The sequence below is a fragment of the Enhydra lutris genome, unplaced genomic scaffold, assembly GCF_002288905.1.
Source record: "Enhydra lutris kenyoni isolate GAN:26980312 unplaced genomic scaffold, ASM228890v2 scaffoldscaffold33, whole genome shotgun sequence".
Taxonomy (NCBI): domain Eukaryota; kingdom Metazoa; phylum Chordata; class Mammalia; order Carnivora; family Mustelidae; genus Enhydra; species Enhydra lutris.
The window spans coordinates 3,747,571-3,761,516 of NW_019154117.1; the positions used below are offsets into that span (position 1 = coordinate 3,747,571).

The following is a 13,946-nucleotide window of genomic DNA, read 5'->3' on the forward strand; positions in this document are numbered from 1 at the left end:
GAAGCCATCCAGTGTCCAACCCCAGATGGAAGGACATACAGATGTGGCGTAGATACATGGTGGGTTCAGCCTTAAAAAGGAAGGGTGTTGACACCTGCTGTGACAGCTGTGGGTTAGGGGATCAGGATGGCTTCAAAGGCGTCCACCCCTGCCTGGTCTTCCTCCCACGCAGAAGGGGAGCCCCACTGCCCTCCTCGTTGGGTGGGATGCAGCGGCCATGAGCTGGCATGACTTCCCACGTCCCTGGAAGGCAAGGCTTGCACTCAGGACTCATCATGGACACCGGCCACCAGGGTGCAAGGAGACCCAGGCCACAAAAGACAGCCGCCACCAGTGAGGTCTCTGCCGACAGCTGCGGTGCCTAGATGTGTGAGCCGGCCAGCCTCCACGTGGCCCGGTGCCAGCCGGCGGCTGACCACGCTGCCCAGCACAGCCCCCCAAGCCCAGAGCATTGAGCAGGAGTGAAGAGGGAGTTGTTTTACAGCTTGAGTAAAACCTGCTTGATGTCTTTTGAGAGAGACTGAAAATCGAGACAGTGATTTTTACCTTTGTTTCTCCATTGTTAGAAATGTTTATTTCACACCCCTTTCCCCTCGTGGCTACTTTGCATAGAGCAGAAGCAGTGCCCCAGCTCAGTCCCTGCTCTCTCTCCCCCAACCCCATGCAAAACGAGATTTGCTAAAAACATCTCCCAGGCTCTTTAAAGGAGCCAGCTGGGTGGGGAGGCTGCATCTGGTTCCGGAAACTCTGTGGTGGCTCAGAGGACGCCTGTCTATAAAAGCTGCTCCAGAGGGGCCCCCCTGGGACAGGACACCGCTCTGGAGTCCCCAGCTCAGTTCTGTGAGGGATCCCTAACCCCGGAAGCTGGTTTCACTGACCCATCACAAGCTAGACACAGGTTGAGACGGAGGTGGCTGGGTGGTGGAGTGTCCCTGGTCCTCCTGTGTGAAGGGCAGGCTCCAGACTCTGCCTCAGTCACCCCGGGACGTAGGCCATGTGCTGTCTGGACACTCCTGCAGTGGGCCAGTGGGCAGGCGGGGTGCGCCCCAAGTCGGCCGCACGCACCATCACCTGGGCACAGGGTGAGCTCGCAGTACAACTAGTGGTCCAGGGGTCCTTGTCCACGCCACGGGCCACGCCAGCCAGCTCTCTGGTGCCCTCACCTAGGTCCCTGCAGGAAAAAGAGGCAAGGCTTGGGGGAAGGGCAGGGACCTGTGTCACCCTGCCCCCATGACAGGCCCCTGGGGCCTGGCCTTCCGTAGGCTTAGGCAGGCTTAGAACTGTCCTAAGCCTGAGGAGGTCCCTCCACTGGTGCCCCTGCCTGGGCCTCAGACCCCTCACCTGTACGAGGTATGTGATCCAAGAAGCAGCGTGCCCACCTTCCAAGGGTGGGAAGGGGCTACTTGGGGGTGGTGCTGAGGAAGGGGGCTCATTCAGAGTGTACATAAACCCTAGGGGCCATTCTGTCATCCCAGGGCAGTAACTGGTTCCGGATAGAACGTCCCTGGACCCTGAGGCCTTGGGTCAGAGGTCGTGGAGACCACAGCCCGCATGCCCATGGGATGCCTGCCCAACCCGTGTCTGTGACCCGCACCCATGCCACCATGGGGCCCCTCGCGGAGATGCAGCCCGAATGTGGCTGTGCAGAAGCCTGGTGGCCCAGGATTCCACCTCTGTGGGACCACAGGCCCAGGGCCCGCACATGACAACGGCCATCCCACTTAGGGTGCCTGGAACCCAGCCTCAGGTGCCACTTGTCATGGGGTAAGAAGGCATGCGTTTAAAGCTAGCAACACTAGGAGGTGCTTTCTCTGCAGTCCACGTGCTGCCTCGACAGGACTCCCCGAGACAGAGAACAGGGTGTAAGAGGACATCCTTGTGATGGCTCAGAAAGCACATGCACAGGGGCGCCTGGGTGGCTCAGTGGGTTAAAGCCTCTGCCTTTGGCTCAGGTCATGATCCCAGGGTCCTGGGATTGAGCCCCACATCGAGCCCTGCATCGGGCCCTTTGCTCAGCAGGGAGCCTGCTTCCTCCTCTCTCTCTCTGCCTGCCTCCCTGCCTACTTGTGGTATCTGTCTGTCAAATAAATAAATAAAATCTTAAAAAAAAAAAAAAAGAAAAGAAAAGAAAGCACATGCACACATGTAGGAAGCATGAGAGACAGGAGGGGGAGACACAGGGAGTCCTGCTGGGGCCTTGGGAAGGGAGCTCATGTCTGCAGGTCTGAATTCCCAGGAGAAAGGCATCAGGCACAGGGTCTGGACCCTGGGTGAGAAGGATGGCCGGCCACTGGTGCAGGGGCGGGAGTTGAGGTCCAGGTAAGCCTGGGCAGCATGTGGGGTGGTGGTATTCTGACTGAGCTGGGGGCCCGCCTCACCCCGGTACCCCCCTCAACACCCCCCAGGCGCACGTAGTGAAACTGTAGTTGTCATGGGCCTGGCCAGGACGGCCTGCGGGCCCCCCACCGCCGCCACCGCTGTTGCTGTTGCTCACGCCCTTGAGGCCCAGGTAGGCAGGTGGCACTGTCTCCAAGTCCCCGGCTCTCAGCTGGAGCCACAGCTGGGTCGCCCTGGGGAGAGATGGGGAAGGATGCTCAGGACGCCAGACCTCGGCGAGACAGCCGCTGCAGCCGGAAGCTCTAGGGCTGGAGGGTGCCAAGGGCCGCTCACACTGAGCCCCGAGCCGCACCCCTGCAGAGGGTTAAGATGGCAGCTCGCACCCTGTAAATATTTTATAAGAAACACACAGGCAAAGCTATAGTACGGTGAAGGTGGCAGTGGCCCAGCGTCTGGCCGCCCGCCAAAACTCCTATCAACCGGTCAGCCCTGCTCACCCAGCACAGTGGCGTGTGAGCCAGCCCTGCCTAAGGGACACCCAGTCCAGCCCCATGTGCATGGGATGCTGAGCCCCCCACTGCCGTGGGGCCACGCTCTGCAGCTTGGCTCCCTGAGGTGCCAGGGCTGCCCCAGCGGCCCCACATACCTGCAGGAGGCCCCAGCACAGACGGCAGGGGCCCGTGAAGAGCCCTCCGGCAGCAGGGAGGGCTGGGGGCTATGGGGGCCAGCGTACCTGTCGGATGGCTGCTCACTCCTCTTCATGCACCGCACGAGGCAGCAGGTGAGGAAGGCCATGGACATGAGCAGGATGATGGCACAGCTGATGATGGAGGCGATCACAGCCACCTTGAAGCCGAAGGTCTCGTATGGCGGCACCGCTGCAAGGAAGACAAGGCTACTTCCTGTGGGGGGCTTGCCCAGGCTCTCAGCAAGCTCTGTTCCATGGCGGGGGAGCAGGGAGGTGCTGGTGGCTAGGGCCAAGTTCTGTGCAGAATGTTATTGGAGTGAGGCTATCAGGGAACACCGCCGTCTAAGGATGTCTTGGGGCGCCAGGGTGACTCAGTTGTTAAGTATCTGCCTTCGTCTCAGGTCATGATCCCAGAGTCCTAGAATCGAGCCCCACATCCTGCTCAGCAGGAGGTCTGCTTCTCCCTCTCCCACTCCCCCTGTTTGTGTTCCCTCTCTCGCTGTCTCTCTTCTCTGTCAAATAAATAAACAAATAAATAATCTTAAAAAAAAAAAAGAAGAAAGGGGTGCACTGGCAGAGTTTTTGAGGGTGCATAGGAGCTCACAGTGGCACACTGGGAACAGCTGTGACAGCGAGGTCGATGGTGGCCCACATACTGCAGCCTGGGCCCTAGATGCCCACATACAGCCCATGGCCTGCTTCCACGAGGTCACAAGCCAGCACAACCCTCCAAGGGCCTATGGGCTGTCACTTTCTGGAAGGGCTCAAAAGCAAGAAAAATGGCTGTGCTCAGGGTCAAAGAGCCTTTGCCACTTAATAGCCATGTGACCAGCTACGTGCTGAGAAGTGGTTCTATTTGGTTCTAAAGGGTGTTCTGGGAAAACAAGGCCCGGGGTCTCAGTATGAGCAATACTGCATATCCTTCCTCGCCACAGACACTGCTCATACCCCGTATCCCCGTCTCTTGCCCTAGCTGAACACAGCCCACCCACACGTAGGACCTCTCCTGGCCTCCCCTGCAGTTGCATGTCTACATTCTGCTCCGTGGGGGTGAGAAGGGTGGGGAGCACTGTCTGAGGGCCTTCCTTGCCCTGCCTGGCAGGAACAGGTGCTTCCAGGCTGGGCCATGTCCCCGAGCCGCAGCCCAGAGAGGCCTGGGTCCTTGTTACAGGGGGCGCCACATGAGATGCCCTTCCTGAGGGCCATGGGCAAGAGAAAGCTTGGTGAACCTGTTCTCTTGGGTTTCCTGTCTCCTGGAGTCTAATCTGACAGGCACCCTCCTTATCAGACATTCATCCGGCACATGAGCATTTTAAAGGCTCTGAGAAGTGCTGCAGCTTATGACTCCTGCATTTTCCCATCTGTGTTGACCACGGAGCCCTCTCCAATGCACATACATCAACACAACAATGACTGCACTTTGGGAAATGCTGTGCTGGGTGTTATTAACACCCTGTACAACAAATACAACTCAAATACTGGAAAGCCGTCTCTTCACCCAACTGGGAACATCAGTGCCCCCAGTTCGAGGATCCGTGACACACACAATCCATGGCACCCTCCTGGTGCGATCGGCCATGTGCATGCACAAGAGGACGAATGAATGAAACAAACATAGCTGCCCACTTCAAAAACGACAGAGCGCTAGTTCCAATGTACAAGTGACCTCTTGGAGGTGAGCAGCCACCTCAGGGGCAGAGCAGGGACCCCGCTGGGCCTTGAGTGCAAACCAAGACATGGAGCCCTATGTGGGCTATTGGGCTGCCAGCACCAGGAGTAGACCCTACACAGAGGCCCCACGCTGACGCGTATCCACTGCACCCCCGCCGTGGATCGGCAGCCTCCCACCCCCCGCAGGTGCTGAGTTGGGGGGTGGCTTTGGGGGAGCGGGACTCACATTTGCACACAGGGGTCACTGAAGACCACTCAGCGACACTCCCCTTCCAGGCACAGGTGAGGAGGCCAGACCCAACCATCTGGTGGCCTGAGGGGCAGTGGAACACAATGATGGTCCCCACGGAAGTGCCGTTGCCACGGAGGACTTGGAGGGTGCCCCTCGGTGGTGACTGCACATGTGTGCACACGCCTAAGGAAGAAAAGAGGAGAGATGGTGTGAGGACCACACGCTGGCAGGCAGGGTAGTGCTAATGGGCAGAAGCCCCACTAGCCACGCGACACTCTGGAGAAGTGTCACGACCCAGGCTACCAAGCGTGGTGGCCATCCGGCCGGTGGCCACAGATAAAGGCAGAGTGGGTCCCACAGTAAGCGATCTCTGGAGGCTCCAAGGACCGCAGTGTTGAAAACACAACTTTGTGTCAGAAGACAATAAAGGCAAATTCAGGCAACCCCTGAACGTGGTTTGAACGGCTCGGGTCCACTGATGCTGGACCTATTACAGGACAGAACTATCCACGTAGTTCCCTTACCTGTGACTTTCCCAACGACGTCTGCTTCTCTCCAGCTCCCTTTACTGTAGGACCACAGTACGTAAAACACCTAACACACAAGCCACGTGTCTAGTGGCCGGTGGTGCGATCAGTGAGGCTTCCTCACCAGGGAGCAGTAAGCAGCAGCAGCGGTAAGGTTTTTGGGAGAGTTTGAAGTTATACCTGAATATCAACCACGTGGGGGTCATCACCCCTAACTGTGCTCCGCCAGGCTGCAAGTGCTCGGCCCCACTGAGAACCTGGGGGGCCCACAGGCTGCAGTGTGAGGCAGAAGGTGAGCCAGGGGCCCTTAGGCTTTGTGCACTTCGTGGAGGGGGGGCTCACTCCCGGATCAGCTGAGACACCCTGGGCACCTAATGGGTGCTTCGCTCCCATGAGCAGAGCAGTCCATCAGTCCCTCACAGATGGGGAAACTGAGGCACGGCAAGGCTGGACAGCGCTTGGCCTTCCTGTGTGCACATGACCATCAGCAGTGTCACCGCCACCACCAGCAATGCAGCTCTGATAGAATGTTCCGATCAAGAGGGACCCTCACGTAACTAAAAAAAAAAAAAGAAGGACCCTCACTCCCAGCCCGGTTCAGCACCCACAGCCGTCCCAGAGGAGAGCAAGAAGGAATCCTCATCCCCACTTTCCCGTGGGGACGCCGATCTCGCAGAGGGGGCTGACACCATGGGGAGGGGCCCAGAAGTAACACTCGGCATAGCAGGAGGGTCTCTCCCTACAGACCACCCTTATGTATCAAGAACAGCGCCCAGAGTCACAACAGAGAAGTACGGGTCAAGCAGAAAAGAAAAACAAATGCCTCAAAAACCAGAGGCAAGGCAATCAGTTAAAAAAATTAAATACAAGACATTCATGTCAAAAAGGGAGAAGGAAAACTTCTTCATCCGATGACATGATCTTGGATCTAGAAAAACCCCCAGGAATCTAGTAAAAACCTACAGAAACAAATTTCCCATGGGGCCACAGGAGACAAGACCGACACACGGAAATCTGCCGTATTTCAGTACAGCGGCTGTGAACAGCCTGGAATGAGACGGAGACGGCAATCCCACTTTCTTTTGTAGGATAAACTGAACAAAATAAGGGCAAAACTTAAACCATGAAAACTCTAAGACATTGTTGGTGGAAATAAAGTTCCTGAATGAAGGGAAGCCACCCGTGCCTGCGGACAGGAAGACGGACTCCAGGGGGATGGATGCTCGCCTCTGCTCATCTGCACATGCAGCCTGGCCTCTACCAGAGTCCCAGCTGCCGCCCTTCTAGAAACCAACAGGCTGGTCCAAAAATTCATAAGGAATTGCAGAAGACCCAGCAGCCCACACAAAAATGATCTTGAAAAAGAACAAAGTTGGAGGACTCACACTTTCAAAAGTTTCCACAAAGCTACGGTGACAAAGGGACAGACATCGAGGCCAGTGGCGCAGAGCTGAGAGCCCAGAAATAAACTCGTATTCCCAGTGAAGCGAGTTTCAACAAGGGTGCCAGGACGATTCAGTGGGACGAGAACAGTGCTCCAGCAACCGATGCCTGACGGCACTATTCACCTGTAGGCAGCGGGAGCAGCACACTCCCCGCTGAGCAAGGAGCCTGATGCGCGGCTTGATCCCAGGACCCCAAGACGAGCGGAGCTGAAGGCAGACGCTTCACTGACTGAGTCACCCAGGTGCCCTGCAGAAATTATTATACTGAATTACAGAAGGGACCCAAATTTCAAAGTGGGCAAAGGATCGGATAGACATTTCTCCACAGATGTACCAGTGGCCCATGACAAGATGCTCAGCGTCCTTCACCTTCAGGAAAGCGCTAATCAGATCAGGGAGATGCTGCTTCTCCTCCACAAGCGTCTGTCCGTGAGACAGAGGGGGACAGGTGTACCAGGGCTGTGGGAACCCGAGCCCCGCGCGGCAGGCGGGAAGGCAGGTGAGCAGTGGCCCTAGCGGGGCCCAGCACGCACATGGACAGTCAGCGTGTGATGCCGCCACGCCCTGCTCAGCCACAGAATGGGGAGAGGAAAACACATCCACACAGACCTGTACACACACGTTCCCAGCAGCACTGTTCACAACAGCTGGAACCTAGAACTGCCCTCCCGCCCACCCGCTGATGAATGGATAAATGGCACACAGAACAAGCCACACAGGGAATATCAAAGGACAGAGGCGCTGACCCACCGTGCAGCGCAGTCGGCCACAAAACCTCATGTGGTCGGACTGCATTTCTATGAACCTCCCGCATGAGGCCAATCCTCAGGCAGAGAGTGGATCAGCCGGGTCGGGAGAGACACTGCTGCAGCATGCATGACTTCTTTCTGGGGTGATGAAAATGTCCTGGGGCGGGCCGTGGGGAGGGCTGCCCAGATCTGCCAGACACGTTAAATACTGTATACTTCAGGGGCGCCTGGGTGGCTCAGGGGGTTAAAGCCTCTGCCTTCGGCTCAGGTCATGATCTGAGGGTCCTGGGATCAAGCCCCGCATCGGGCCCTCTGCTCAGCGGGGAGCCTGCTTCCTCCTCTCTCTCTGCCTGCCTCTCTGCCTACTTGTGATCTCTGTCAAATAAATAAAAATAAAATCTTTAAAAAAAATACTGCATACTTCAAAGAATGAATCACATCGTATATGAATTCTCTCTCAATAAAGCAAAAAAACAATTTCAGGAAAAGACTTATGTCAATCAAAGAAATGCACATTTGAAACGTGAGGCATTGTTTTTGGGCTGTTGGCAGCGTCAACGGTAAAATGACTAGCCTACCAAGGTGGGTGGGGGGTGGAAGGGCGCTGACCTGGCACCCACCCTGTGGGGTGCCCAGTGGGACGCATACCCAGACTCCGGAGTGAGCTCTGAACTGACCAACCTCTCCCTCGACAGCCGGCCATGCATTCATGAATGGACAGAAGAAGGCCCAAGCCCGGGACCTCCACCAGGATGGTGGACCTGGACTCATGCGGTCCTTCTGGGCAGGGGGGTTTGGGAAGGGTAGATGGGCCACAGGCCGGCCACATGGTCACCCTGCAGCCAACACTTCCCAGTGCCCAATTTAGACCTGTCACTTCTGCATTCTTCTGTGCTTAGTGGCTTCCTTGGTACCGCCCTGCAAGGCTCTGGCCCTCGGGGAGGGGAGGCAGCTGAGTTCCGGGGGTGCTCGCCCTGGTCTGCACCCCCCCCCACCAGCACCCAGTCTGAACAGCTAGAACTTTCTCAAGAAAACCCCAGATGAAGCCACCAGTGAAAGGTCCAGGGTCAGGGTCAGGCTAGAAGGCGTGATAACAAATCCCTTCAACTCTGCGTATGTCTGAGTATACTTAAGTATAACTTAAGCCCCAGGGAGAGCGCCCCCAGCATGCGACAAGGCTGCACGTAACCAGGGGGCCCTCCAGACCCCCCCCTGGGCTCTGCCTGCCTGCACTGCCGGCCCCAGGAATCCAGGCAGCAAGGCTGCTCTGTAGCGCACTCCCCCACCCCCCAGCTGGGTGACCCTGTCACTCTGCCGCTCTGGGCCTGGGACCTACCTGTCAGTGTGGCAGCTGGCTGGGCAGGGGGCCTGCCCCAGACGACGGAGGCCCCAGCAGGGAAACCAGCACTGTCACTGGGACACAGGGCGCCCTGGCATGTGCACAGGGTGGGGGCAGGGCCCGCTGCCGACAGTCACATCCTGAGCTGTGGCCAGTTCCGGTGGCCAAGATACCCAACCCAGCTTTCGCCACCCGGCAATGCTCCTCCCCAAGTGCTCCCAGCAGTGCGGATGGGAGAGTGCGGGGGTGGCGCTGACCTGCAGGCCCGCCATGGCGCACCCCCAACGCAAGATGGGGAAGAAGGATGTGGGGCTCACCCTGTGAACACGCAGCAGGGCTCCAGGAGAGTCCTGGCCCCCGCCCCAACCCTGGGGCCTCAGACTCTGCATTTCCCAACAGCGAGGGGAGCTCAGACCCATCAGAGGCTGGGAGTTGTGCCACCAGCATGAGTGCGCAGCTTGAACACTTAAAAACCCAGGCCTGAGGAAATAATCCTGGTAAGTGAGGGGAGGATGAGGAGCCTTGCCCACAGCCCACCCTGCAGAGGGGCCAGGCTGGGCGCTCAGGCCTCCGTGATCCCGGAGCCTGGATGGGATGTGGACAAGCAGGAGGGTGGTCCTGCCCTGTGGGGAAGACCCCAGCCCCCAAACCTCAGGCCCCCTCCATGGGGTCGGACTCTGCTCCACCGTCTCCCAGACCCAGGTCCTTGCTCAGACTCCATGTCCCCATCTGCGAAACTGGGTGCCCTGCCCCCAGGGTCATGAGGAGGACCGCCCCATGGAAACCTTAGAGCCATGCCTGGAGCTCACTAACACTCTGCCCTGGGAGGGAGCAATGCCTCTTCTGACCCTCGGGGCCGTGGTACCCAAGCCAACCTCCCAGCCCCAGGCTCCTACGGGCTCTCCTGCATCCCTTCCCTGGCTGAGCCCATTTGCCAGACGAAGAAGCTGAGGTCCACCGTGTCCACCCAGTACCCCAGGTGTCCATTGGCAGGATCCCCACAAGACCTTTCCACTGGTGACACACAGCCAGGCCAGAGCTGGGAGGCGGCAAGGTGCCAAAGGGCTACTGGGGATTCGAAACACCTACCTACCCCAGCCCCCTGGGCCCCCCAACACGTCCTGAGTCACCAAGGCCTGGCACTTGGGCCAGCTGGCTCCAGCGGCCGCATCCCCTAGACTGCAAACCCAGCCTCTGCCCAGCCCGGAGACCCCCAGGACACCCCCCCACCCTTTCACTACCCCACCAACAGCCCCTGCCTTGATGTCTAAGAGGCAAATCCCATCTTTCCCCATCCTTGCTGAAAACCCCCAGAGACACCCAGTGGCCAGGCCGGCCCTCCACCTGCCACTGGCCCAGACACTGGAAGCTGCACCCCTCAGCCTTTGCCACCTCGCTCCTCAGGCTCTTTATGATCCCTCTCTCTTTTCTACTATGTTCAAATACATCTCAAAGGAGGAAAAACACAGCAAACGGATTTGATGCAAAGACGACACAAACCCAAACCAAACCTGTGGGCTCCCTGGACAGTAAAGGGCAGACCTGCGCTGGACTGCCCACATCCTCAGCCCCTGACCCCCTCGCACATGGAGGGGGGCAGGGCCTGACCCTGGCGCTTCCCCAGCCCAGCCCGCATGGCCAGCGGGAGAACAAGCCTCTCTTGTTAATCTTTTATCTGGAACCCTGGACCACAGGCCCACCCCTCTCATCCTTCTTCCTGGAGACCATGCTGCCCTCAAACCCTGACCTTACCCACAGGGGCCCAGGTAAATAAGTTACCTACCCCCCTTCTGCCAAAGGATCATGGGAGATGGGGAGGCCAGCCTCAGGGCCAGCCCACCAAGGGCCTGGGTCTCTCTGCCACGGGGGACTTGCTTCTTGCTCTGAGTCTGTTGCCCTCAAATGGAAAGGGAAACCCCAGGAGGAGAGTTTAAAAGGGTGACCTGCGCACACACCGGTGTTCTATGGAGGGTGGGACCCTCACGATCCCAGCAGGAGGGACAGCCACATGTGGGAGGCCCATAGCCCTGGTTGTGTGTCCTCAGGCAAGACACCCACCCTCTCAGAGCAGGTCTCCTTTCCCCATGGCGGGGGGAGGGCAGGCCTGGACCTTGGCCACTGTGGAGACCAGGTCATCCCGGCATTCCCCTGGTGGCTGGCAGGTGACCTCACACCAGCGGAATACACAGTGCCTTCCAGAGCAGAACCAGGCTGACTCCAACCCTTTCAGGGGAGAACATCGAGGCTCTGCCCACACCTGGCAGGAGGCCAAGCTGGCCTTGCAGGGGAACACAGGCCACATCTGGATTCCCACGTCTCCCCCTGGGCCTCAGTCTCTCCTTCATGAAAAGGGCACGGGTCACCTGTGCAGCAGGGCAGCAGGAGCGACGCCCAGGGCATGCCCTCACCATCCTGGGTCCTCCTGCTGCCCCTTCCCAGGCCCCTCCCTCAAGGCCTTCCAGAAGGTCCGGGAGTGGGGGCACCTCCGGCTGCTGGAACCCTGTGTCCCTCCTGCAGTCCTATACAATCTCCGCCATCAGGGAGTTGCTGGAGCTGCTTGGGGACGAGGGCCAGAGCCGGCGAGGGCCATGGGCAGTGGAAGGGCGGCCTCCATGGTGGGCTGGGCACCCAGGCAGCCACTCCACAAAAATTTAAGCCCCTGCTCTGAGCCAGCTTCTCCCTGCCCACCTGTCCTTCAGCAGCCATACATGGGTGATGCAGGAAGAATGCGGATCCCAGGACACAGCTGGACTTCAACACCTAGTCTCAGGAGAAGAGCGATGTGTCCATTTTACAACTACAGGAAAAACACCCCCCACTGCTATGTTTAAGGGAGTGCCAAAATGTCTCCAAAAGACCTCCCCCCCACATCCCTTCACAACCCCACAGGAACAAGAGGGAATCCACTTCACAGCTCGAAAGACCAAGGCCACGGGGCAGGGGAATGGTGGAGTCTGGATGGACCTGTTACCTGGGAGCAGAACGACCATGGCCAGGGCGGGCACATAGGCCCCCCAACTCCACCTGGCCCGTCCACAAGCATGGGGGCAGGTATACCATGCCCACCACTCAGCACATGGGGAAACTGAGGCGAGAGGCAGAGAGACACATCCCAGGTCAGAGGGGGCTTCCGAACCCAAATGTGGAGGAAGGACTCCTATGGGCTGGGAGCGCCCCCTCCCCAGGCTCACAACCGGGAGAGGGCTGAGCGGTAGCTGATCAGAAGCAGGGGTGGAGCTGGGCTGGGCTGGCCAGAGGGCAGGGACTGGCCTCTAAGAAACCTCCCTGCCCCCCCCCCCGCCCCAGGCAGAGTTCTCAGTAGTCTTTTGTATGCAAACACATCAGGGCCTCCTTCCCAGTCCCAGCCCTAAATTAGGCTTGTGCAAGCCCCTTCTTGGTCAACACCCACCTCCCCAGTAGTGCGGAAACAAAGCCACAGGGTCCCCACGGAATAGAGCAACAGCCGCAAAGCACTAAATGCAGGAGGGGATGGGGTGCGAGGGGGTCAAAGAAAATAAACCCCCTCACCCAGCCAGGGGCAGGTCTCAGCTCCCACTCCCAAAGCTGAGCACCTCCGCTCTGCAGGCAACTTACCTTCTTGAGCCTCAGTTTCCCCATTTGAGAAGAACCTGCCCTCCCGTGACCCCCCAGAGTGGCAGATGTCATTGTTTTAGGCCTGAATGGGCTGCCCCCAGGGGGTGTGACCTGGGCCAGCCTGATCCTCCAGGTTCACCTTCCACGTGTGGGAAGAGCCCCATCACGCACCTGGCCTGGGGCACAGTTGTGCAGAGACCCTCAGGCTCAAAGGAGAGGGGCAGCGCGCACTAAAGGGAGGCTCTGGGACATCTGCTGCTGCTTCTAGGAGGGTTAGGCTTCAGACGCAGTCGTGCAGCAAAGCCAGCGTTCAAACCTGCGCCTTAGGAGGAGCTCCTACACCTCAGCCAAGCACGACGGGGAAGCCTCATCAAAACACTCTCGAAATCAATCACAAAGTAAGCCAACTGCCAGCCCTCCCTCCTTCCGGAGACCCCGGACCTCATGCCGGGCCCGGCAGTTGCGGGACCTGGGGCAGGCGTCCTCCCCTCCTGGCTCAGTTTCCCCACCTGTGAAGTGGGGGAGGGGGGGCAGCCAGAGGCACCTCCCCGCAAAGCGAGGCAGGTTCCCCACGTCCGCCTCACCGACTTCCCCCGTAAGCAGCCGGCCAGGAGCTGGCGCCGCACCGGGAGAGGGCGCGCACCTGGGCGGGTGGGCGGCTGGGCGCCGCCGCCTGGTTTCAGGCCGCCTAGTTTCAGACCGCCTGCAGCTGGACTTCGGCTCTGCTGGGGCTCCGGCTCTGCCAGCGGAGTGGGTCGGGGAGGCTCGTTCTCTGGCGGGTGTCGCGCTGGGGGCCGTCCCGGACCCGGCTGTGCGTCCCTTCTCCCGGCTGTGTGCTCCTGCCCCCACGGCTGTGCGCACCCCCTCCCTGCCTCCGCCGTGCCGCCCGCCTCTCGACTTCCCTGTCCGTGAAATGGGTGCAGAGCCCCACTCGCGGCCCGCAGTCCCAGCGCTCACCTGTGCGGTTCCCCAGGACGGGCTCCTCGTTCCCCGCACGCTCCCCGGGCCTCGCTTTACGGCGAGGGGTCGCGGCTGCCGTGGGCATCCCTGCGCTCCGCGGCGCTCTGCGGGGACTGCGGGGCCGAAGCCCGAGGGGCGGGGCAGCCCTGGACACGCCCTTCAGGGGCCCCTCCCCATGGGTCTGGGGGCGTGGCCGGCCCCGCGGGAGTCCCAACCCCCAAGGGGCCAAGCTGGCTGTGCAGGAAGTCTCGCTCCAGGGCCTTGCAAGGGCTTTGCCCTCGGCTCCCGCCCCTCCGAACACCCCGGTCCCCCAGGCCAGGTGTCCTCCGTGAGGGGGCACGTGGCTGCCCCATCTGTGTCACCGTGAGCCAGGCCCTCTTAGCTAGGGCTCGATGTTGTTGGTT

At 59.5% G+C, this 13,946-nt stretch overlaps 1 protein-coding gene across 1 annotated transcript; it reads right to left on the reverse strand.

The window, feature by feature from the left end:
* Positions 1 to 547: 547 nt before the first annotated feature.
* Positions 548 to 13,654, reverse strand: LOC111153637 (sushi domain containing 3). Its single transcript, XM_022512780.1, has 5 exons — positions 13,540 to 13,654; positions 4,923 to 5,111; positions 3,071 to 3,215; positions 2,412 to 2,570; positions 548 to 1,171 (listed from the first exon to the last, which is right to left on the reverse strand). The coding sequence occupies exons 1-5, from the start codon at positions 13,625 to 13,627 to the stop codon at positions 976 to 978; spliced, it is 777 nt and encodes a 258-aa protein (XP_022368488.1). The 5' UTR covers positions 13,628 to 13,654; the 3' UTR covers positions 548 to 975.
* Positions 13,655 to 13,946: the final 292 nt, after the last annotated feature.

Excerpts from the sequence above, each read along its gene's own strand:
- LOC111153637 (XM_022512780.1), bottom strand. The coding sequence starts at position 13,627 with ATGCCCACGGCAGCCGCGACCCCTCGCCGTAAAGCGAGGCCCGGGGAG. Across the intron at positions 3,216-4,922 it reads AGTGACCCCTGTGTGCAAAT|CGGTGCCGCCATACGAGACC; the intron begins GTGAGTCCCGCT and ends TCTTCCTTGCAG. Across the intron at positions 2,571-3,070 it reads AGTGAGCAGCCATCCGACAG|GGCGACCCAGCTGTGGCTCC; the intron begins GTACGCTGGCCC and ends ATCTCTCCCCAG.